General features: G+C 45.2%; 1 protein-coding gene across 1 annotated transcript in view; it reads right to left on the bottom strand.

Annotated features, from left to right (window-relative positions):
• Window positions 1–26,058, bottom strand: part of su(f) (cleavage stimulation factor subunit su(f)) — a 209,464-nt gene that overhangs the window by 69,825 nt on the left and 113,581 nt on the right. Inside the window, exons 3-4 of the mRNA XM_068378551.1 lie at window positions 21,809–21,906; window positions 1,463–1,616 (exon numbers count right to left, since the gene is read on the bottom strand). Of these exons, the coding sequence (XP_068234652.1) occupies window positions 1,463–1,616; window positions 21,809–21,906 (252 nt within the window). The remainder of the gene's footprint in view (window positions 1–1,462; window positions 1,617–21,808; window positions 21,907–26,058) is intronic.

The raw sequence follows: 26,058 nt of genomic DNA, 5'->3' as shown, positions 1-26,058 counted from the left end.
CAACTTTTTCCTTTTACTTCTACCTAAGGTATATGAAAGGAAAAGAACAATATTCCTTCTGATTACTAGTCGATCTATAAAAGACTGCACTGAATCACACATGATGAAAACTAATTTATTTCTAAGAAGTTTCCCTGATGTTCATACTGCTGTGTCTTCGAAGCGGACTTATATCAATGTTAGCGATTTTTTATTTTGAATATTTCCACTTTCTTCCATTCAAGACTATTATTATTATTATTATTATTATTATTATTATTAATTGCTAAGCTACAACCCTAGTTGGAAAAGCAGGATGCTATAACTGTCTAGGTAGGTTCGAGTATGAAGAAGGGAAATTCAATTTACAGAACTGAATATCAAGAGCCAGTCAAAACAATATCTGGAACCAATTCCAGAGTATACTTTAGAAAGAGAACATAAGATAGGAGTGGGCTACCAAAATGACCCTTGATTCATGCTATTTTGCTAAGTTATTACATTGAGGATTTTATATGTACAGTGACCTTTTCCATGTAAGAGGTCCATCATGGGCCATTTAGAAATAGCATTGTGAAGAAGAACAAAGTAATGAGATTAAACAAAAACCTTCTTCACACAACAAAGCACATAGCCACAAAAATATACAGTAAATGTAATGTGTGGAATAAGTGCTAAACTAGCAACTTGAATTGGTACATGGCTCTCTTCACCAAAGAAGCCCTTAAGGAAAAATCCTAATACTGTACCTTCACCACAAAGTAGGACCACAATGTCAGGGAAGAAATAAACTATGTTATAATAAAATAAAGTTTCAATGCAAAGGAAAAGAAACACAAATAAGTTCATCAATCTATCCCTAGCATAAACGGTAGCTGGATTAGAGAGAACTGAAAACTGACAACATATATACAGTATACAAAATCTGTAGGAAATAAGCAAGATCAAAACAGCATGAATGTTTCAATATATAATTGTAAATAGGGAAGTCTAAGGAATAGCCCTGCTTAATGGAAAGAAGAAAAAGAAAAAATGGGATTTTAACAATAAAATTCAATATTTTAACAAACCTTATCAGCAGTTCCCATAACTTCATTGGAAAAGCTCTCCATTTTTAAATATTATCATCATAAAACTAAATATTTTTTGATCTTCCTCACTCAAACTGCCTTCATTAACATGAAACATTGTGAGGCTTAATGATTCAATGTCATCCAAATAAATGTATATATCTGATTTTATTTTCAATCCTCCAGTCGTCAGATTTAGCAATTATGAGATCTTCAATACAGTATTGCCTAACAACTACCCTTCTATTATTATATACAGTATTAAACATCAAAATTGGAAAATACTGACACTCAGTACTGGATCCGTGAAATTTGGAATTTACTTGTACCCAAGCCCACAGACTTTTTTAAAGGCTAATTATGAATAGCCATTCATATAATCAACAGTAAAAGGAAAACCATTAATAACTCACCTTTCGGACAGCCATAATTTTCTGATTTTCTGCATATGACCCTACAACCTCAACACTCTTTAGCAAATTTGCATAGTCATTCCATAAAGTGTATGAGTTATAATCCATACCAATTTTGTCAAGAGCAAATTCATATGCTTGGGAAAGTTTTTCTCTGAAATATAGAAAAGTCTTTGATTACTTTTTCAAAGTTGCTCAAAAATTACCTTCAAAGCCAACATACAATAAATTAAAACTACACTTAATATAAAATGCCACAAAATTTCTCATTTAATGTAATCCATGAAAAAGAAGAAAAACTGTTATCAGTAGAAAAGAGTTCCTTTGTAAATTGCCATGTACAGTGAAACACTGTAGATTGAATTGGATTACTGTAATTCCAGATGGTCATTAAAATACTGATGCATTCGAAGGTTGCAATAATATTCCTCTTAAGAAAAAAGAGCATTAGTACATGTTTACAGAACAGTACTTACCTTACATGCATATGATAAAAAAAAAATAAAACATGAAAAATTACAAATTTTGAAGTAATTTGTATTTTTCCTAATCATATAAACCTGTAGCTATTTATAGGGATTATACTTTCAGCGAAGCTGGAAGGTAGCCATAAGACTTTTAGCGAAGTGTAAACTACCCTACCGCTAGTTAGCGAGGGGGTAGGCGGGGTAGCACCCCGTTCACACACACACACACACACCTGTGTTGTCTCATCACTTTTTATTGCAGGCAGGACTTCTTGGGGGACAGGTGATGGTGGGCCAATTATTATACATTAAATAACTAAAGCTTTGTATAGTTAGGAAAAATACAAACTATTTCCAAATTTGTCATTTGTTCCAACACTAATTCATACCCTCGGTATTTATAAGGATTGACTCACTCCTTAGTAGGGTGGAAGTCTGAACCAACTGGCAGGTCTTTGACTCAAGGTTTTCCTGTATGTGCTCCACAGGTAACAGGGAGAAACCTTGACGTGCAAAGCATGGTTAGCAGAATGAGCAATCTGTGTGAAACTGTGATACTAGCAGTGTGATTAGTCTGGGTAAGAATTCTCAGAAATGTAGGAATCTTAGGATCAACCATAAACGTTGCCTAATCCCATCATACGTAACATGAACATTCTATGCACTAGGTTACACAAGGGAAATGGTTCTACCTGAAGACAGTGAAGGCCAGCTTTGCAGAGTACCGTAGGTACTGTTACCCTGCAGGGGGAAGATGATAGTAAGAACGAACCAGTCCTTCCTTAATTCATCCCAGACTCAATCATGGTTAAACTCTGCCCTCCTCCATCTGCTACTTGTCCAACAAGGAGCTTGAAGTGTTTTAAACCATTTATTGTGTAGCCACCATAGGGTCAATGGCAAACATCTCTATGTTCCTGTGGGTCATGTCTTGCAGCCTCACAGAGTAGTTTTCATAAACGCTAGGAGCGTACTCCAGCTCCCAACGTTATGAGTTCTAGGTCTCCTCTATGAGAAGGCGGCTCAGGATTTAATGCTCAGTTCATGACCTTGCAAATTCAAGCCGAGAACGTGTTCTTGGTGATCCTTTTCTTGACTTTCCCAGGGATGAAGAAGAGTGGCTACACTAGGGGGCAAGCTCCTGAAGTTTCCTTGAGGTAGTTCCCTAAGTTCTTCCCTGGCATAGTACCCGTTGATCTGGATCATAGGCCACGCTACGAAGGACTCAAAATCTGAAGAGCTCGAATCTGGGGTCCGAGCTGCCAGGAATGAAGTCGAGTATTACTTGGCCTGTTTTTGTGAATGGGAGACATTGAGGCCGGCCCATTGGGTATGCCAACTCTCTTGGTCGAGGCCAACACGAGTGGGAGATCTGTCCTCGAGGTCAGGTAAAGATCTGCTCTTTGGAGTCCTCGGTTGTAGGGGGTACCCTCCAAGGAAGTGAACCATGCCTCATGGAGGAGGTTTCTCTTCCGACTAAGGGCAGGTAGGCTCGAAAATCCGTATGAAGAGAGATGATGCCGACGTAGAGGAAAGGTTAATTCCTTTTGGTCTAAAGGCAACGCTCAAGGACAAGCAACGGTCTTGCATTGCTGAGACCAACAGCAGCTTTCCTCTCGAAGGTAAACGAGGAAATCCGTTTGTCCACGACCCTAACCGCAGAAGACAGTCCACTATCTTCGCAACTTGTTGCGGAAAGAGGACTCTATCAGAGAGGAGGAGCTGGATAGTCTCCAGGCGTTAAGTCGCAGCGAAGCTATGGCTTTGTGAAAGACGTTCACACGTGGCTGTGAGAGTAGATCGTGTTTTGGAGAGAGTTCTCTCAGGATCTCCGTCGGAAGTTGCAGATGCGTCAGCTGAGTGTGACAAGTCTGCTGGGCAAGACGAGTCTGATGGTTGAGCCGAGTCTTCTGGCAAGATGTGACTGTTGATGGCGGGTAATAGAGGAGTCAAATACCCCCTGGAGGACTCTTCCGAAAGGGAGACCAACAGGAGAATGAAGTCTTTACTGTGGACAGGAAAAGGAGAGATCAACATCTGTTGCTGCTGTTGGCAATTCTTCCCACAAGCAGGAAGATTGCTGAACAAGGCTGGAGGAGGAAGCCTCCCCTGGGAGGGGAACATATGAATCCAATTCCTGCCGGAGGAATCCCCCAAAGGGGAGACCAAACAAGTGAATGAAGTCTTTCTTGTGGATGGGAAAAGTGACCAACATCTGCTGCCACTGTAGGCGATTCTTCCCAAAAGTAGGATGAATGCATCTCAAGTAGATTTAAATGACGGTACCATTCGAGGCCTGACCAGAGGCCAAAGTGGTACGGCATGTGCCCCCCGCCCCCTTTCTTTGATGCTTCTGAAGGGAGCGTCAAATCAGGGGAAGGGAAATGAGGAGGTTGACTCCTCAGATTAGATTCGCTTCTGTCGATCTTCCCAGGTCCGTCTTCTGTCCATGTCTCGTAGGGAGCCAGAGAAAAGGATCCCTCGTGCTGAAACACCTGGGATCTGGCTTCCCCTTAAGAGGTGGGATTCAACGGAGACCGATGCAGGCTTGACGAACCAGAGTGAAATAGTGACATACGAGACGTAACCACTGTTGGTAGAAAGTGCGTCCCAAGGAAGGATGGTTGAGCCGAGTCTTCTAACAAGATGTGACTGTTGATAACAAGGCCTGCTCCGAAGAGCGATGGCGGGTAATAGAGGAGTCAAATACCCCCTGGAGGACTCTTCCGAAAGGGAGACCAACAGGAGAATGAAGTCTTTACTGTGGACAGGAAAAGAAGAGACCAACATCTGTTGCTGCTGTTGGCAATTCTTCCCACAAGCAGGAAGATTGCTGAACAGGGGCTGGAGGAGGAAGCCTCCCCTGGGAGGGGAACAGATGAATCCAATTCCTGCCGGAGGAATCCCCCAAAGGGGAGACCAAACAAGTGAATGAAGTCTTTCCTGTGGATGGAAAAGGCGACCAACATCTGCTGCCACTGTAGGCGATTCTTCCCAAAAGTAAGATGAATGCATCTCAAGTAGATTTAAATGACGGTACCATTCGAGGCCTGACCAGAGGCCAAAGTGGTACGGCATGTGCCCCCCGCCCCCTTTCTTTGATGCCTCTGAAGGGAGCGTCAAATCAGGGGAAGGGAAATGAGGAGGTTGACTCCTCAGATTAGATTCGCTTCTGTTGATCTTCCCAGGTCCGTCTTCTGTCCAGGTCTCGTAGGGAGCCAGAGAAAAGGAAGATCCCTCGTGCTGAAACACCTGGGATCTGGCATCCCCTTAAGAGATGGGATACAACGGAGACCGATGCAGGCTTGACGAACCAGAGTGAAATAGTGACATACGAGACGTAACCACTGCTGGTAGAAAGTGCGTCCCAAGGAAGGATGGTTCAGCCGAGTCTTCTAGCAAGATGTGACTGTTGATAACAAGGCCTGCTCCGAAGAGCGATGGCAGGTAATAGAGGAGTCAAATACCCCCTGGAGGACTCTTCCGAAAGGGAGACCAACAGGAGAATGAAGTCTTTACTGTGGACAGGAAAAGAAGAGACCAACATCTGTTGCCGCTGTTGGCAATTCTTCCCACAAGCAGGAAGATTGCTGAACAGGGGCTGGAGGAGGAAGCATCCCCTGGGAGGGGAACAGATGAATCCAATTCCTGCCGGAGAAATCCCCCAAAGGGGAGACCAAACAAGTGAATGAAGTCTTTCCTGTGGATGGAAAAAGCGACCAACATCTGCTGCCACTGTAGGCGATTCTTCCCAAAAGTAGGATGAATGCATCTCAAGTAGATTTAAATGACGGTACCATTCGAGGCCTGACCAGAGGCCAAAGTGGTACGGCATGTGCCCCCCGCCCCCTTTCTTTGATGCCTCTGAAGGGAGCGTCAAATCAGGGGAAGGGAAATGAGGAGGTTGACTCCTCAGATTAGATTCGCTTCTGTTGATCTTCCCAGGTCCACCTTCTGTCCAAGTCTCGTAGGGAGCCAGAGAAAAGGAAGATCCCTCGTGCTGAAACACCTGGGATCTGGCTTCCCCTTAAGAGGTGGGATTCAACGGAGACCGATGCAGGCTTGACGAACCAGAGTGAAATAGTGACATACGAGACGTAACCACTGCTGGTAGAAAGTGCGTCCCTAGGAAGGATGGTTGAGCCGAGTCTTCTAGCAAGATGCGACTGTTGATAACAAGGCCTGCTCCGAAGAGCGATGGCAGGTAATAGAGGAGTCAAATACCCCCTGGAGGACTCTTCCGGAAGGGAGACCAACAGGAGAATGAAGTCTTTACTGTGGACAGGAAAAGAAGAGACCAACATCTGTTGCCGCTGTTGGCAATTCTTCCCACAAGCAGGAAGATTGCTGAACAGGGGCTGGAGGAGGAAGCATCCCCTGGGAGGGGAACAGATGAATCCAATTCCTGCCGGAGGAATCCCCCAAAGGGGAGACCAAACAAGTGAATGAAGTCTTTCCCGTGGATGGAAAAAGCGACCAACATCTGCTGCCACTGTAGGCGATTCTTCCCAAAAGTAGGATGATTGCATCTCAAGGAGATTTAAATGACAGTACCATTCGAGGCCTGACCAGAGGCCAAAGTGGTACGGCATGTGCCCCCCGCCCCCTTTCTTTGATGCCTCTGAAGGGAGCGTCAAATCAGGGGAAGGGAAATGAGGAGGTTGACTCCTCAGATTAGATTCGCTTCTGTTGATCTTCCCAGGTCCGTCTTCTGTCCAGGTCTCGTAGGGAGCCAGAGAAAAGGAAGATCCCTCGTGCTGAAACACCTGGGATCTGGCTTCCCCTTAAGAGGTGGGATTCAACGGAGACCGATGCAGGCTTGACGAACCAGAGTGAAATAGTGACATACAAGACGTAACCACTGCTGGTAGAAAGTGTGTCCCAAGGAAGGATGGTTGAGCCGAGTCTTCTAGCAAGATGTGACTGTTGATAACAAGGCCTGCTCCGAAGAGCGATGGCGGGTAATAGAGGAGTCAAATACCCCCTGGAGGACTCTTCCGAAAGGGAGACCAACAGGAGAATGAAGTCTTTACTGTGGACAGGAAAAGAAGAGACCAACATCTGTTGCTGCTGTTGGCAATTCTTCCCACAAGCAGGAAGATTGCTGAACAGGGGCTGGAGGAGGAAGCCTCCCCTGGGAGGGGAACAGATGAATCCAATTCCTGCCGGAGGAATCCCCCAAAGGGGAGACCAAACAAGTGAATGAAGTCTTTCCTGTGGATGGAAAAAGCGACCAACATCTGCTGCCACTGTAGGCGATTCTTCCCAAAAGTAGGATGATTGCATCTCAAGGAGATTTAAATGACGGTACCATTCGAGGCCTGACCAGAGGCCTAAGTGGTATGGCATGTGTGCCCCGCCCTCTTTCTTTGATGCCTCTGAAGGGAGCGTCAAATCAGGGGAAGGGAAATGAGGAGGTTGACTCCTCAGATTAGATTCGCTTCTGTCGATCTTCCCAGGTCCGTCTTCTGTCCAGGTCTCGTAGGGAGCCAGAGAAAAGGAAGATCCCTCGTGCTGAAACACCTGGGACCTGGCTTCCCCTTAAGAGGTGGGATTCAACGGAGACCGATGCAGGCTTGATGAACCAGAGTGAAATAGTGACATACGAGACGTAACCACTGCTGGTAGAAAGTGCGTCCCAAGGAAGGATGGTTGAGCCGAGTCTTCTAGCAAGATGTGACTGTTGATAACAAGGCCTGCTCCGAAGAGCGATGGCGGGTAATAGAGGAGTCAAATACCCCCTGGAGGACTCTTCCGAAAGGAAGACCAACAGGAGAATGAAGTCTTTACTGTGGACAGGAAAAGAAGAGACCAACATCTGTTGCCGCTGTTGGCAATTCTTCCCACAAGCAGGAAGATTGCTGAACAGGGGCTGGAGGAGGAAGCATCCCCTGGGAGGGGAACAGATGAATCCAATTCCTGCCGGAGGAATCCCCCAAAGGGGAGACCAAACAAGTGAATGAAGTCTTTCCTGTGGATGGAAAAAGCGACCAACATCTGCTGCCACTGTAGGCGATTCTTCCCAAAAGTAGGATGATTGCATCTCAAGGAGATTTAAATGACGGTACCATTCGAGGCCTGACCAGAGGCCTAAGTGGTATGGCATGTGTGCCCCGCCCTCTTTCTTTGATGCCTCTGAAGGGAGCGTCAAATCAGGGGAAGGGAAATGAGGAGGTTGACTCCTCAGATTAGATTCGCTTTTGTCGATCTTCCCAGGTCCGTCTTCTGTCCAGGTCTCGTAGGGAGCCAGAGAAAAGGAAGATCCCTCGTGCTGAAACACATGGGATCTGGCTTTCCCTTAAGAGGTGGGATTCAACGGAGACCGATGCAGGCTTGATGAACCAGAGTGAAATAGTGACATATGAGACGTAACCACTGCTGGTAGAAAGTGCGTCCCAAGGAAGGATGGTTGAGCCGAGTCTTCTAGCAAGATGTGACTGTTGATAACAAGGTCTGCTCCGAAGAGCGATGGCGGGTAATAGAGGAGTCAAATACCCCCTGGAGGACTCTTCCGAAAGGGAGACCAACAGGAGAATGAAGTCTTTACTGTGGACAGGAAAAGAAGAGACCAACATCTGTTGCCACTGTTGGCAATTCTTCCCACAAGCAGGAAGATTACTGAACAGGGGCTGGAGGAGGAAGCATCCCCTGGGAGGGGAACAGATGAATCCAATTCCTGCCGGAGGAATCCCCCAAAGGGGAGACCAAACAAGTGAATGAAGTCTTTCCTGTGGTTGGAAAAAGCGACCAACATCTGCTGCCACTGTAGGCGATTCTTCCCAAAAGTAGGATGATGGCATCTCAAGGAGATTTAAATGACGGTACCATTCGAGGCCTGACCAGAGGACAAAGTGGTACGGCATGTGCCCCCCGCCCCCTTTCTTTGATGCCTCTGAAGGGAGCGTCAAATCAGGGGAAGGGAAATGAGGAGGTTGACTCCTCAGATTAGATTCGCTTCTGTTGATCTTCCCAGGTCCGTCTTCTGTCCAGGTCTCGTAGGGAACCAGAGAAAAGGAAGATCCCTCGTGCTGAAACACCTGGGATCTGGCTTCCCCTTAAGAGGTGGGATTCAACGGAGACCGATGCAGGCTTGACGAACCAGAGTGAAATAGTGACATACGAGACGTAACCACTGCTGGTAGAAAGTGCGTCCCAAGGAAGGATGGTTGAGCCGAGTCTTCTAGCAAGATGTGACTGTTGATAACAAGGCCTGCTCCGAAGAGCGATGGCGGGTAATAGAGGAGTCAAATACCCCCTGGAGGACTCTTCCGAAAGGGAGACCAACAGGAGAATGAAGTCTTTACTGTGGACAGGAAAAGAAGAGACCAACATCTGTTGCCGCTGCTGGCAATTCTTCCCATAAGCAGGAAGATTGCTGAACAGGGGCTGGAGGAGGAAGCATCCCCTGGCAGGGGAACAGATGAATCCAATTCCTGCCGGAGGAATCCCCCAAAGGGGAGACCAAACAAGTGAATGAAGTCTTTCCTGTGGATGGAAAAAGCGACCAACATCTGCTGCCACTGTAGGCGATTCTTCCCAAAAGTAGGATGATTGCATCTCAAGGAGATTTAAATGACGGTACCATTCGAGGCCTGACCAGAGGCCTAAGTGGTATGGCATGTGTGCCCCGCCCTCTTTCTTTGATGCCTCTGAAGGGAGCGTCAAATCAGGGGAAGGGAAATGAGGAGGTTGACTCCTCAGATTAGATTCGCTTCTGTCGATCTTCCCAGGTCCGTCTTCTGTCCAGGTCTCGTAGGGAACCAGAGAAAAGGAAGATCCCTCGTGCTGAAACACCTGGGATCTGGCTTCCCCTTAAGAGGTGGGATTCAACGGAGACCGATGCAGGCTTGACGAACCAGAGTGAAATAGTGACATACGAGACGTAACCACTGCTGGTAGAAAGTGCGTCCCAAGGAAGGATGGTTGAGCCGAGTCTTCTAGCAAGATGTGACTGTTGATAACAAGGCCTGCTCCGAAGAGCGATGGCGGGTAATAGAGGAGTCAAATACTCCCTGGAGGACTCTTCCGAAAGGGAGACCAACAGGAGAATGAAGTCTTTACTGTGGACAGGAAAAGAAGAGACCAACATCTGTTATCGCTGTTGGCAATTCTTCCCACAAGCAGGAAGATTGCTGAACAGGGGCTGGAGGAGGAAGCATCCCCTGGGAGGGGAACAGATGAATCCAATTCCTGCCGGAGGAATCCCCCAAAGGGGAGACCAAACAAGTGAATGAAGTCTTTCCTGTGGATGGAAAAAGAGACCAACATCTGCTGCCACTGTAGGCGATTCTTCCCAAAAGTAGGAAGAGAGCATCTCAAGGAGATTTAAATGACAGTACCATTCGAGGCCTGACCAGAGGCCAAAGTGGTACGGCATGTGCCCCCCGCCCCCTTTCTTTGATGCCTCTGAAGGGAGCGTCAAATCAGGGGAAGGGAAATGAGGAGGTTGACTCCTCAGATTAGATTCGCTTCTGTTGATCTTCCCAGGTCCGTCTTCTGTCCAGGTCTCGTAGGGAACCAGAGAAAAGGAAGATCCCTCGTGCTGAAACACCTGGGATCTGGCTTCCCCTTAAGAGGTGGGATTCAACGGAGACCGATGCAGGCTTGACGAACCAGAGTGAAATAGTGACATACGAGACGTAACCACTGCTGGTAGAAAGTGCGTCCCAAGGAAGGATGGTTGAGCCGAGTCTTCTAGCAAGATGTGACTGTTGATAACAAGGTCTGCTCCGAAGAGCGATGGCGGGTAATAGAGGAGTCAAATACCCCCTGGAGGACTCTTCCGAAAGGGAGACCAACAGGAGAATGAAGTCTTTACTGTGGACAGGAAAAGAAGAGACCAACATCTGTTGCCACTGTTGGCAATTCTTCCCACAAGCAGGAAGATTACTGAACAGGGGCTGGAGGAGGAAGCATCCCCTGGGAGGGGAACAGATGAATCCAATTCCTGCCGGAGGAATCCCCCAAAGGGGAGACCAAACAAGTGAATGAAGTCTTTCCTGTGGTTGGAAAAAGCGACCAACATCTGCTGCCACTGTAGGCGATTCTTCCCAAAAGTAGGATGATTGCATCTCAAGGAGATTTAAATGATGGTACCATTCGAGGCCTGACCAGAGGCCAAAGTGGTACGGCATGTGCCCCCCGCCCCCTTTCTTTGATGCCTCTGAAGGGAGCGTCAAATCAGGGGAAGGGAAATGAGGAGGTTGACTCCTCAGATTAGATTCGCTTCTGTTGATCTTCCCAGGTCCGTCTTCTGTCCAGGTCTCGTAGGGAACCAGAGAAAAGGAAGATCCCTCGTGCTGAAACACCTGGGATCTGGCTTCCCCTTAAGAGGTGGGATTCAACGGAGACCGATGCAGGCTTGACGAACCAGAGTGAGATAGTGACATACGAGACGTAACCACTGCTGGTAGAAAGTGCGTCCCAAGGAAGGATGGTTGAGCCGAGTCTTCTAGCAAGATGTGACTGTTGATAACAAGGCCTGCTCCGAAGAGCGATGGCGGGTAATAGAGGAGTCAAATACCCCCTGGAGGACTCTTCCGAAAGGGAGACCAACAGGAGAATGAAGTCTTTACTGTGGACAGGAAAAGAAGAGACCAACATCTGTTGCCACTGTTGGCAATTCTTCCCACAAGCAGGAAGATTACTGAACAGGGGCTGGAGGAGGAAGCATCCCCTGGGAGGGGAACAGATGAATCCAATTCCTGCCGGAGGAATCCCCCAAAGGGGAGACCAAACAAGTGAATGAAGTCTTTCCTGTGGATGGAAAAAGCGACCAACATCTGCTGCCACTGTAGGCGATTCTTCCCAAAAGTAGGATGATTGCATCTCAAGGAGATTTAAATGACGGTACCATTCGAGGCCTGACCAGAGGCCAAAGTGGTACGGCATGTGCCCCCCGCCCCCTTTCTTTGATGCCTCTGAAGGGAGCGTCAAATCAGGGGAAGGGAAATGAGGAGGTTGACTCCTCAGATTAGATTTGCTTCTGTTGATCTTCCCAGGTCCGTCTTCTGTCCAGGTCTCGTAGGGAACCAGAGAAAAGGAAGATCCCTCGTGCTGAAACACCTGGGATCTGGCTTCCCCTTAAGAGGTGGGATTCAACGGAGACCGATGCAGGCTTGACGAACCAGAGTGAAATAGTGACATACGAGACGTAACCACTGCTGGTAGAAAGTGCGTCCCAAGGAAGGATGGTTGAGCCGAGTCTTCTAGCAAGATGTGACTGTTGATAACAAGGCCTGCTCCGAAGAGCGATGGCGGGTAATAGAGGAGTCAAATACCCCCTGGAGGACTCTTCCAAAAGGGAGACCAACAGGAGAATGAAGTCTTTACTGTGGACAGGAAAAGAAGAGACCAACATCTGTTGCCGCTGTTGGCAATTCTTCCCACAAGCAGGAAGATTGCTGAACAGGGGCTGGAGGAGGAAGCATCCCCTGGGAAGGGAACAGATGAATCCAATTCCTGCCGGAGGAATCCCCCAAAGGGGAGACCAAACAAGTGAATGAAGTCTTTCCTGTGGATGGAAAAAGCGACCAACATCTGCTGCCACTGTAGGCGATTCTTCCCAAAAGTAGGATGAGAGCATCTCAAGGAGATTTAAATGACGGTACCATTCGAGGCCTGACCAGAGGCCAAAGTGGTACGGCATGTGCCCCCCGCCCCCTTTCTTTGATGCCTCTGAAGGGAGCGTCAAATCAGGGGAAGGGAAATGAGGAGGTTGACTCCTCAGATTAGATTCGCTTCTGTTGATCTTCCCAGGTCCGTCTTCTGTCCAGGTCTCGTAGGGAGCCAGAGAAAAGGAAGATCCCTCGTGCTGAAAAACCTGGGATCTGGCTTCCCCTTAAGAGGTGGGATTCAACGGAGACCGATGCAGGCTTGACGAACCCGATTGAAATAGTGACATACGAGACGTAACCACTGCTGGTAGAAAGTGCGTCCCAAGGAAGGATGGTTGAGCCGAGTCTTCTAGCAAGATGTGACTGTTGATAACAAGGCCTGCTCCGAAGAGTGATGGCGGGTAATAGAGGAGTCAAATACCCCCTGGAGGACTCTTCCGAAAGGGAGACCAACAGGAGAATGAAGTCTTTACTGTGGACAGGAAAAGAAGAGACCAACATCTGTTGCCGCTGTTGGCAATTCTTCCCACAAGCAGGAAGATTGCTGAACAGGGGCTGGAGGAGGAAGCATCCCCTGGGAGGGGAACAGATGAATCCAATTCCTGCCGGAGGAATCCCCCAAAGGGGAGACCAAACAAGTGAATGAAGTCTTTCCTGTGGATGGAAAAAGCGACCAACATCTGCTGCCACTGTAGGCGATTCTTCCCAAAAGTAGGATGATTGCATCTCAAGGAGATTTAAATGACGGTACCATTCGAGGCCTGACCAGAGGCCTAAGTGGTATGGCATGTGTGCCCCGCCCTCTTTCTTTGATGCCTCTGAAGGGAGCGTCAAATCAGGGGAAGGGAAATGAGGAGGTTGACTCCTCAGATTAGATTCGCTTCTGTCTATCTTCCCAGGTCCGTCTTCTGTCCAGGTCTCGTAGGGAGCCAGAAAAAAGGAAGATCCCTCGTGCTGAAACACCTGGGATCTGGCTTCCCCTTAAGAGGTGGGATTCAACGGAGACCGATGCAGGCTTGACGAACCCGATTGAAATAGTGACATACGAGACGTAACCACTGCTGGTAGAAAGTGCGTCCCAAGGAAGGATGGTTGAGCCGAGTCTTCTAGCAAGATGTGACTGTTGATAACAAGGCCTGCTCCGAAGAGCGATGGCGGGTAATAGAGAAGTCAAATACCCCCTGGAGGACTCTTCCGAAAGGGAGACCAACAGGAGAATGAAGTCTTTACTGTGGACAGGAAAAGAAGAGACCAACATCTGTTGCCGCTATTGGCAATTCTTCCCACAAGCAGGAAGATTGCTGAACAGGGGCTGGAGGAGGAAGCATCCCCTGGGAGGGGAACAGATGAATCCAATTCCTGCTGGAGGAATCCCCCAAAGGGAAGACCAAACAAGTGAATGAAGTCTTTCCTGTGGATGGAAAAAGCGACCAACATCTGCTGCCACTGTAGGCGATTCTTCCCAAAAGTAGGATGATTGCATCTCAAGGAGATTTAAATGACGGTACCATTCGAGGCCTGACCAGAGGCCTAAGTGGTATGGCATGTGTGCCCCGCCCCCTTTCTTTGATGCCTCTGAAGGGAGCGTCAAATCATGGGAAGGGAAATGAGGAGGTTGACTCCTCAGATTAGATTCGCTTCTGTTGATCTTCCCAGGTCCGTCTTCTGTCCAGGTCTCGTAGGGAACCAGAGAAAAGGAAGATCCCTCGTGCTGAAACACCTGGGATCTGGCTTCCCCTTAAGAGGTGGGATTCAACGGAGACCGATGCAGGCTTGACGAACCAGAGTGAAATAGTGACATACGAGACGTAACCACTGCTGGTAGAAAGTGCGTCCCAAGGAAAGATGGTTGAGCCGAGTCTTCTAGCAAGATGTGACTGTTGATAACAAGGCCTGCTCCGAAGAGCGATGGCGGGTAATAGAGGAGTCAAATACCCCCTGGAGGACTCTTCCGAAAGGGAGACCAACAGGAGAATGAAGTCTTTACTGTGGACAGGAAAAGAAGAGACCAACATCTGTTGCCACTGTTGGCAATTCTTCCCACAAGCAGGAAGATTACTGAACAGGGGCTGGAGGAGGAAGCATCCCCTGGGAGGGGAACAGATGAATCCAATTCCTGCCGGAGGAATCCCCCAAAGGGGAGACCAAACAAGTGAATGAAGTCTTTCCTGTGGATGGAAAAAGCGACCAACATCTGCTGCCACTGTAGGCGATTCTTCCCAAAAGTAGGATGATTGCATCTCAAGGAGATTTAAATGACGGTACCATTCGAGGCCTGACCAGAGGCCAAAGTGGTACGGCATGTGCCCCCCGCCCCCTTTCTTTGATGCCTCTGAAGGGAGCGTCAAATCAGGGGAAGGGAAATGAGGAGGTTGACTCCTCAGATTAGATTTGCTTCTGTTGATCTTCCCAGGTCCGTCTTCTGTCCAGGTCTCGTAGGGAACCAGAGAAAAGGAAGATCCCTCGTGCTGAAACACCTGGGATCTGGCTTCCCCTTAAGAGGTGGGATTCAACGGAGACCGATGCAGGCTTGACGAACCAGAGTGAAATAGTGACATACGAGACGTAACCACTGCTGGTAGAAAGTGCGTCCCAAGGAAGGATGGTTGAGCCGAGTCTTCTAGCAAGATGTGACTGTTGATAACAAGGCCTGCTCCGAAGAGCGATGGCGGGTAATAGAGGAGTCAAATACCCCCTGGAGGACTCTTCCAAAAGGGAGACCAACAGGAGAATGAAGTCTTTACTGTGGACAGGAAAAGAAGAGACCAACATCTGTTGCCGCTGTTGGCAATTCTTCCCACAAGCAGGAAGATTGCTGAACAGGGGCTGGAGGAGGAAGCATCCCCTGGGAGGGGAACAGATGAATCCAATTCCTGCCGGAGGAATCCCCCAAAGGGGAGACCAAACAAGTGAATGAAGTCTTTCCTGTGGATGGAAAAAGCGACCAACATCTGCTGCCACTGTAGGCGATTCTTCCCAAAAGTAGGATGAGAGCATCTCAAGGAGATTTAAATGACGGTACCATTCGAGGCCTGACCAGAGGCCAAAGTGGTACGGCATGTGCCCCCCGCCCCCTTTCTTTGATGCCTCTGAAGGGAGCGTCAAATCAGGGGAAGGGAAATGAGGAGGTTGACTCCTCAGATTAGATTCGCTTCTGTTGATCTTCCCAGGTCCGTCTTCTGTCCAGGTCTTGTAGGGAGCCAGAGAAAAGGAAGATCCCTCGTGCTGAAACACCTGGGATCTGGCTTCCCCTTAAGAGGTGGGATTCAACGGAGACCGATGCAGGCTTGACGAACCCGATTGAAATAGTGACATACGAGACGTAACCACTGCTGGTAGAAAGTGCGTCCCAAGGAAGGATGGTTGAGCCGAGTCTTCTAGCAAGATGTGACTGTTGATAACAAGGCCTGCTCCGAAGAGTGATGGCGGGTAATAGAGGAGTCAAATACCCCCTGGAGGACTCTTCCGAAAGGGAGACCAACAGGAGAATGAAGTCTTTACTGTGGACAGGAAAAGAAGAGACCAACATCTGTTGCCGCTGTTGGCAATTCTTCCCACAAGCAGGAAGATTGCTGAACAGGGGCTGGAGGAGGAAGCATCCCCTGGGAGGGGAACAGATGAATCCAATTCCTGCCGGAGGAATCCCCCAAAGGGGAGACCAAACAAGTGAATGAAGTCTTTCCTGTGGATGGAAAAAGCGACCAACATCTGCTGCCACTGTAGGCGATTCTTCCCAAAAGTAGGATGATTGCATCTCAAGGAGATTTAAATGACGGTACCATTCGAGGCCTGACCAGAGGCCTAAGTGGTATGGCATGTGTGCCCCGCCCTCTTTCTTTGATGCCTCTGAAGGGAGCGTCAAATCAGGGGAAGGGAAATGAGGAGGTTGACTCCTCAGATTAGATTCGCTTCTGTCTATCTTCCCAGGTCCGTCTTCTGTCCAGGTCTCGTAGGGAGCCAGAAAAAAGGAAGATCCCTCGTGCTGAAACACCTGGGATCTGGCTTCCCCTTAAGAGGTGGGATTCAACGGAGACCGATGCAGGCTTGACGAACCCGATTGAAATAGTGACATACGAGACGTAACCACTGCTGGTAGAAAGTGCGTCCCAAGGAAGGATGGTTGAGCCGAGTCTTCTAGCAAGATGTGACTGTTGATAACAAGGCCTGCTCCGAAGAGCGATGGCGAGTAATAGAGAAGTCAAATACCCCCTGGAGGACTCTTCCGAAAGGGAGACCAACAGGAGAATGAAGTCTTTACTGTGGACAGGAAAAGAAGAGACCAACATCTGTTGCCGCTATTGGCAATTCTTCCCACAAGCAGGAAGATTGCTGAACAGGGGCTGGAGGAGGAAGCATCCCCTGGGAGGGGAACAGATGAATCCAATTCCTGCTGGAGGAATCCCCCAAAGGGAAGACCAAACAAGTGAATGAAGTCTTTCCTGTGGATGGAAAAAGCGACCAACATCTGCTGCCACTGTAGGCGATTCTTCCCAAAAGTAGGATGATTGCATCTCAAGGAGATTTAAATGACGGTACCATTCGAGGCCTGACCAGAGGCCTAAGTGGTATGGCATGTGTGCCCCGCCCCCTTTCTTTGATGCCTCTGAAGGGAGCGTCAAATCATGGGAAGGGAAATGAGGAGGTTGACTCCTCAGATTAGATTCGCTTCTGTTGATCTTCCCAGGTCCGTCTTCTGTCCAGGTCTCGTAGGGAACCAGAGAAAAGGAAGATCCCTCGTGCTGAAACACCTGGGATCTGGCTTCCCCTTAAGAGGTGGGATTCAACGGAGACCGATGCAGGCTTGACGAACCAGAGTGAAATAGTGACATACGAGACGTAACCACTGCTGGTAGAAAGTGCGTCCCAAGGAAGGATGGTTGAGCCGAGTCTTCTAGCAAGATGTGACTGTTGATAACAAGGCCTGCTCCGAAGAGCGATGGCGGGTAATAGAGGAGTCAAATACCCCCTGGAGGACTCTTCCGAAAGGGAGACCAACAGGAGAATGAAGTCTTTACTGTGGACAGGAAAAGAAGAGACCAACATCTGTTGCCACTGTTGGCAATTCTTCCCACAAGCAGGAAGATTACTGAACAGGGGCTGGAGGAGGAAGCATCCCCTGGGAGGGGAACAGATGAATCCAATTCCTGCCGGAGGAATCCCCCAAAGGGGAGACCAAACAAGTGAATGAAGTCTTTCCTGTGGATGGAAAAAGCGACCAACATCTGCTGCCACTGTAGGCGATTCTTCCCAAAAGTAGGATGATTGCATCTCAAGGAGATTTAAATGACGGTACCATTCGAGGCCTGACCAGAGGCCAAAGTGGTACGGCATGTGCCCCCCGCCCCCTTTCTTTGATGCCTCTGAAGGGAGCGTCAAATCAGGGGAAGGGAAATGAGGAGGTTGACTCCTCAGATTAGATTTGCTTCTGTTGATCTTCCCAGGTCCGTCTTCTGTCCAGGTCTCGTAGGGAACCAGAGAAAAGGAAGATCCCTCGTGCTGAAACACCTGGGATCTGGCTTCCCCTTAAGAGGTGGGATTCAACGGAGACCGATGCAGGCTTGACGAACCAGAGTGAAATAGTGACATACGAGACGTAACCACTGCTGGTAGAAAGTGCGTCCCAAGGAAGGATGGTTGAGCCGAGTCTTCTAGCAAGATGTGACTGTTGATAACAAGGCCTGCTCCGAAGAGCGATGGCGGGTAATAGAGGAGTCAAATACCCCCTGGAGGACTCTTCCAAAAGGGAGACCAACAGGAGAATGAAGTCTTTACTGTGGACAGGAAAAGAAGAGACCAACATCTGTTGCCGCTGTTGGCAATTCTTCCCACAAGCAGGAAGATTGCTGAACAGGGGCTGGAGGAGGAAGCATCCCCTGGGAGGGGAACAGATGAATCCAATTCCTGCCGGAGGAATCCCCCAAAGGGGAGACCAAACAAGTGAATGAAGTCTTTCCTGTGGATGGAAAAAGCGACCAACATCTGCTGCCACTGTAGGCGATTCTTCCCAAAAGTAGGATGAGAGCATCTCAAGGAGATTTAAATGACGGTACCATTCGAGGCCTGACCAGAGGCCAAAGTGGTACGGCATGTGCCCCCCGCCCCCTTTCTTTGATGCCTCTGAAGGGAGCGTCAAATCAGGGGAAGGGAAATGAGGAGGTTGACTCCTCAGATTAGATTCGCTTCTGTCTATCTTCCCAGGTCCGTCTTCTGTCCAGGTCTCGTAGGGAGCCAGAAAAAAGGAAGATCCCTCGTGCTGAAACACCTGGGATCTGGCTTCCCCTTAAGAGGTGGGATTCAACGGAGACCGATGCAGGCTTGACGAACCCGATTGAAATAGTGACATACGAGACGTAACCACTGCTGGTAGAAAGTGCGTCCCAAGGAAGGATGGTTGAGCCGAGTCTTCTAGCAAGATGTGACTGTTGATAACAAGGCCTGCTCCGAAGAGCGATGGCGGGTAATAGAGAAGTCAAATACCCCCTGGAGGACTCTTCCGAAAGGGAGACCAACAGGAGAATGAAGTCTTTACTGTGGACAGGAAAAGAAGAGACCAACATCTGTTGCCGCTATTGGCAATTCTTCCCACAAGCAGGAAGATTGCTGAACAGGGGCTGGAGGAGGAAGCATCCCCTGGGAGGGGAACAGATGAATCCAATTCCTGCTGGAGGAATCCCCCAAAGGGAAGACCAAACAAGTGAATGAAGTCTTTCCTGTGGATGGAAAAAGCGACCAACATCTGCTGCCACTGTAGGCGATTCTTCCCAAAAGTAGGATGATTGCATCTCAAGGAGATTTAAATGACGGTACCATTCGAGGCCTAACCAGAGGCCTAAGTGGTATGGCATGTGTGCCCCGCCCCCTTTCTTTGATGCCTCTGAAGGGAGCGTCAAATCATGGGAAGGGAAATGAGGAGGTTGACTCCTCCGATTAGATTCGCTTCTGTCGATCTTCTCAGGTCCGTCTTCTGTCCAGGTCTCGTAGGGAGCCAGAGAAAAGGAAGATCCCTCGTGCTGAAACACCTGGGATCTGGCTTCCCCTTAAGAGGTTGGATTCAACGGAGACCGATGCAGGCTTGACGAACCAGAGTGAAATAGTGACATACTAGACGTAACCACTGCTGGTAGAAAGTGCGTCCCAAGGAAGGAAGCGCTATCGCCATCCTCCACCTTGAACCCCGTCGTTCTCTGGAAAACTTCTGCAGACTGATGACAATGAACATGTCTAAGGATACCTGCCTCTGATAAGGAATTTGGTACCCTGTATATCCCTTGAGATTTAATCCAATTCTCAGATCGAGATAAAGCCACCAAGGCTGTTAGGACCAGCCAGTCGTCCCAAAGTCTTCGGAAAATGAGGCAGATCCTGTAGGACCAGTAGTTCTTTTCACAATTAATTAGCATGTTGTAGAAAGCTAAATTAAAAAAGATTTTATTCAAAATAATTAGATGAAGACAAAATGCTCAGAACAATCTAACCTGCAGATGGGAAAAGTTCCCCAAGAGGCACAAAAACATGCTTCAAAATATGTGCTCCCTCTGCCGACTGCCCACGAAGAGCAAGGGAGAGCGGTGTTATCAGTGAAGAGGAGCAAGACCGTAGTCAAACTGAGGGTAGGCCACAAGCGGTCTTCCCTCCAATGAACTCAACATCCGATTGGAGGAGTATTTACATAAGAGGAGTATTTACATAAGATGACTCCTCTACTGCAGGGGCCGGGTTTGTGCACTTGAAGAAGTGGGAGGGCCCACCAGCTTACAGGTTGTCTGATGTCAAAGGGGAAAAGACTGTAGGAAAAGGTTTCTCCGCCTTCGAGAAATGCTGCACTACGCTGACACGAAAACAGCTACATTCACACTGTAATGATAAAAGAATGTTTATATATATAAAAGCACTACAAGAATGCTTAAATATATATAAAAACGTAAGTAAGAACAAAAAACATAAAAGTCAAAGGCCGGTAAAACACAGTTGGGAGGGGAGAGAGACAAACGACCATCTTCTCCGAGCCAAAAGTAAAAAGTGATGAGACAACACAGGTGTGTGTGTGTGTGTATGTGTGTGCTTAACACCCCCCTTAAATAGCGGTAAAGGTAGTTTACACCTCGCTAAGAGTCTTTTGGCTACCTTCTAGCTTTGCCGAGAGTATAATCCCTCTAAATAGCAAGGGTTTGTATTTAGTGTCGGAATAAATAAATACAAAGAGGAGGCCTTTGCAACATCTTTATTATCCAACTCAGGATTCTCACAATGATTTTTTTGCTTACTACTATCACTAAACTTTTCAAGCCTTTTGTGTGTGTATAAATACCACATAATACATATTGAAGAAAAAATTGACCAATGTTGTAATGGGCAAGAGCTACGTGAAAATCGAGTGTACCATACGGGAAAACACATTTGTCTGGAAGGGAGTAATGCAAGTGACAATATGCATTTTAAGTATACGGGTTCCATTAAGCTGCTATTGACCATTATATTTCTGGAAATAGTTTGATTTCCGGATGAAATTTTAACACCAAACGGTTTAGGTTCCATGTACAGTATTCAACCTTTGGTGTTCCAACATACTAATAAACTGTATAAAGCATGAAATTAAATTTTGGTATCATTACATTACCCCATTAGTGTAAGTGTTCACTATAACAATAACAGTGAATTAGGAGTCAATTTAGTAAAGCTAAAGTCTGTAAAGTTTTGAATTTTAACTCTCCTATAATCATATCAACTATCAGAGAATCATATACAGTATTATACATTGTTGAAAATACATAATGAAATCAAAACAACTAATTATGCTACTAAATCAAAATTCAGTTATGAATCAGATCCAAAAGTTTAATTTTAGATGGACTGTTAAAATCATGTATATTTCCTTTTTTCTAAAGTAATCAAAGATTACCCTGTTAGATTTTAAGGCCATCGCTAGCCACAATAACATCCTGAACCTTTCTCTTACTCTAATACACAGCCATCAAATAAAATTATAGCTAGAATTCTATAGATTTATAGATTAACTATGCATAATAGTACTTTGATATACATTCATCATCATCACCATCTCCTATGCTTAATGAACTATACATGACAATTATCTAACTTCTAAGTGATACAATTTGTAGGACAAATTTCATTATTTCACAGCTATTCTACAAGAGATCATACACACTTACAATACAATTATTTTCCTAATTCAAAAGTAAATACACCCTGCTCAAATTAATGCAAATTCAAAATAGGTCAGAATTATAGAGCAATCTAGTTACCTGTATGTCTGAAGACTTGATTTTGTTTCTTTAACATATGTTACATACAACCTCCATAACTCTATGTTGAGAACTTTGGTAAGACAACGCTGAAATAACTGTAAGAAAAGAAAGTAAAATTTTAAGTACGTTATTAGGCTTCCTCAAACTGCATGTGATATAGTAGGTAACCATACTTAAAAAAATCTTGAACTTTATATATATATATATATATATATATATATATATATATATATATATATATATATATATATATATAAGATGGGTTCTTTTTGCAATTGTTGGAGAATTGGTAATGCTACTCCATTAGGTAAATGTGTTTGTGGTAGCTCTAACCCTGCTGATTAGTGCCCCACTACCGTAACTCCCATATTATCTTAATTTGCTGAACGCCTTTAGGTAAAATGTCAAAATAGGTATGCTTAAGGGAATAATCTGTTCCTTAATTTGAAATTTGGCTTATGCAAAGGCCTAAAAGTATGTGATGCCCTTCTTAAAATCTCCGATGCTGTACAGAAATCCCATGACTGCGGTCAATAAATTTGTATACAGTAGTTGCCCTTGATTTTAGTGCTACCTTTGATTGTGTTGATCATGAGGCCCTAGTTTTCAAGCTAAGACAGCAGGGAATTGGTGGGTGTTTTCTTAGCATCATTATTGAATTTCTATTTTAAATAATAGATTGCATAGAGTAGTTGATGATGGGCACCATAGTGATAATAGAAATGGGGTTTGGCCTATAAAACAAGTTCAATGCATATGCAGATGATGCTACTCTCTTGGCCTTGATTCTATCGCCTGAATGTAGATCATGCTAAAATTAGTGTATGGTGAAAAGTATAGGGCATGAAGTTGAACTCTAACAAAACCCAAATTATGATTGTAAGTAGGTAGAGGACAGTGGCTTCTCAACATCTAGATCTCTGTACTGATTATGTTTCTTTAACTTTATATGGCTTGTAAAATTTTGAACAAATAATCTTTTGAGAAACAGTCTATTTTTTCTCCAATTGCACAAAAATAGGCTAATTGAGAAGACTTTAAAGATCTACGGTGATCAATATATTCTGAAGAAATGTTTCAATTCTTTCATTTTTCCTGGTTTTGAGTATTGTTTGCCTGTCTGGTCTTTAGCTACTAAATCTCATGTTAATTTGTTGGACAAAAAACTAGTTTAATACATTTCCCATTCCTGATCTTGATATCAATCGCTGGCACTCTCATTCTGTTAGTTCTTTGTGCATGTTGCAAAAGATTTTTCATAATTCTGACCATCCTTTGCAATTCAGGTCTTCCCAGACTTAACCATCCAGTATGTAGTACTAGGCACATGGCTAATTCTAACAGTCTTGCATTCCCTAACCTAACGCTCAATACAACACAGTATTCTAGAAGTTTTATTCTAACTGTGACCAGAATGTGGAATGATCTTCCTCATAAGGCAGTTGAATCAGTGAACTTCATAAGTTCAAACCAGCAGAGAATGCTTTTGTTGAACAGGTTGACATAATTCTAACTTAATAGGAAACCTATAAAAAGTATCTCTGTTATATGCTATATTTTAAACATGTATCTATTTCATGAACCTCCCCTGATGTTCATATTCAATAGACATTTACCAGTAAAATTTATAAAATTAAAATATTTCTTCCATTTTCTTCTCTAATAAACAGATGCCTTTATTATAGGGATGAACGATCTAGCAGTAAGTGGTAAGAAGTCCAACACGATACCCAGTGTCTATTGTCCCTTCAGTTTCTGTAGACACAGTTTAGTTCAGTCATACTCCAGATTGTTTAATTGATATTGCGCATCAACATGTCTTTACCTGGAGTGTTCTAAGGAATTTTCTGTGAGACTAAAATTCTGATTCTCTTGAATCTATATTATTGTAAAATTACGTGATCCAACTTAACGGTCCAATCTTTTCTTTGAGCAATATCAAATACATTATGGAATGTAATGATCTATGGGGTTTAGGCTTAGAGCCAAGCACTGGAAAATAACAGCATATGGAGAACAAACCTATTAGTATCTTAATGGATAGTGTCTGCATGTGATAAGAAGTGATAAAGAACAGTTCAAGAAAAGAATAGGTATCAACAAGACAATGACCAACAAGAACATCCATGAAATCATGGAAAATGGGATCAAGAAACATTTTTAAAAAGATGTGGTGGTAGTAGTAGGCCAAGGACCAAAAGGAAAACCTAGGAAGTCATAAAAAAGGGGGATGAAGACTATTTAAGTAAAAAAAAAAGCAGATGTGGTAATGGTAGGACAAGGACCAATATAACTCAAGAAATCATGGGGAATGGAGATGGTGGATGTTTAGTCAGAGTACACATGGTAATAAAAGAATAAGAAGCAATAAGAAAAAGCCAGGAAATTAAAAAAAAAAAAAATTGGGTTGATGAACATGAAGTAAGGGAAGTAGATATTGTAGTGGTAGGACAAGACCCAATAGGTAAACTTGTGTGTTTGAGTAGCAAAACTCTAAACACATGAGGATAGAGCAATCTTTAATGGAGAATGAGTAGGAATCCCAACCCTACGCAATATATAGAGCTTTGCCTTTAATGGAATCTGTTCTACACAAGTAACCCTTATAAGCTCTAATCAGATATAAATAAAACTATCCTACAAGTCCGGACCAAATAAACGCAAAACAAGGAACAATAAATATAAATAATTTTTATAACTAAAACCTGGTAAAATATAAAACAGAAAATCTTACACATATTGACAGAATTTGCAATTCTCAATCTATTTAACTAGAGTGAATGTCAAAAGTGTCTTCATCTTTGGATTTTCTAAACTATTTTATACAATGGTTCATAAATAGTTACCCTCAAAAACCTCAAAACTACTTTTGAATTTCAACTAACAGAATTATCAACAGATTTTTCTCAATAATGAGTGATCTGAAAACATCCTTGATGATATCTGAAGCTGAAAAGCCACATGGAACTAAAACCAATGATTACTGACAATTAAAACTTCTTTTCATAAAACAACAAACGCAGAAATTTAATATTATTTCTATGAACTTCCCTATTGCTTTCGTCTCAAGAAGTTTGGAAAGACGATGTTACCCCTTTAAAATTTGAAGAATTCCCTTTTTCTTTCCTTCCAATATACTAAAATCTTTCGCATAGTAATGAGACCGACTAGCATCTACTGACAAAAATTTGCTGTGCATGTTGTCATGACTTCTTCACTATTAGTAGACCTAGTTAAATGAAGATGCACACTCCAGATTGTCAGTTTTTACTTTTCTAGTAACTGTGCATTGGAATCATTTTTAGGAGACCATGATCCTCATTCTCTTTGTCTCATGCAGGGGTTATCATTTTTTATTTATAGAACCATTACGAGTAGTGCGAAGGCATCACTGTTCCTCTTGGAAAGTATGTTTCACAGTTGTTGATCTGAATAAAGTTCAAAGCGTTAAGGAAAGCTTACTTTTAGTGCAAGTGGATATCCTGACAAGACTGGCAGTTGGTTATAGAGGGGATGATGACAATAATACCACTCCCACCTTTGACTCTGCTACAGTTCTAGCTAGTCTAGTTTTGATGGTCATGAGCTTATAAAGCTTTTGTGGAATCTCAAGAGGTCCAATAAGTCTTCAATTACAGGTAATATTTTAGGCCTAACCTGCCCTGTTTCAAACCCTAGACTAACTCATTAAATGGTAACTAGGTGTTTTAATGCATCATTCAATAAGGATTCTGATGGTACACACCATATAACATATTTGAAAACATCTAGAATCTTTCAGACAACTTTATTATGAATAAGAAGGCCAAGGATCCTTAAAATCTTTCCTCTCACTGAAGTAAGTGTCTCTAAACAAACACTTATTCCTTATGTGCCGAGATGGCATTCTGGAACATATACCACTCCTCTTAATAATGGAAGTACCCTTTAACAACCTCTTATTAATATATGGATAGCATGCCAAATCATATGATTACCTTTGACCAAAATGTTTTCTGTTTAAATTAAGTCTGTTGAAGATTCAGCTAAAAGCATTCGGTTACATCATGTTTAAATAGCAGTGTGCATTGTTCTCTTGAAAGCTCAGCCACTAGCTCTTCAAAAATTTTTCTCTTAGGGAGTATCTGTAGGGATTAGTACCTCGACTGCAAATATTAATCCCTTTAAACAAATGTGCACCAGTCCCCGTATGAGGTATGCAAACAAACGAAGAAGAGTTCAGTACTATCTTACAAAAGTAGTCGAAA

This window comes from Palaemon carinicauda, chromosome 8 (genome assembly GCF_036898095.1).
Source record: "Palaemon carinicauda isolate YSFRI2023 chromosome 8, ASM3689809v2, whole genome shotgun sequence".
NCBI classification, from domain to species: domain Eukaryota; kingdom Metazoa; phylum Arthropoda; class Malacostraca; order Decapoda; family Palaemonidae; genus Palaemon; species Palaemon carinicauda.
Note: the sequence above shows the minus strand (reverse complement) of the source record. Positions and strands in the feature narration are given on the sequence as shown.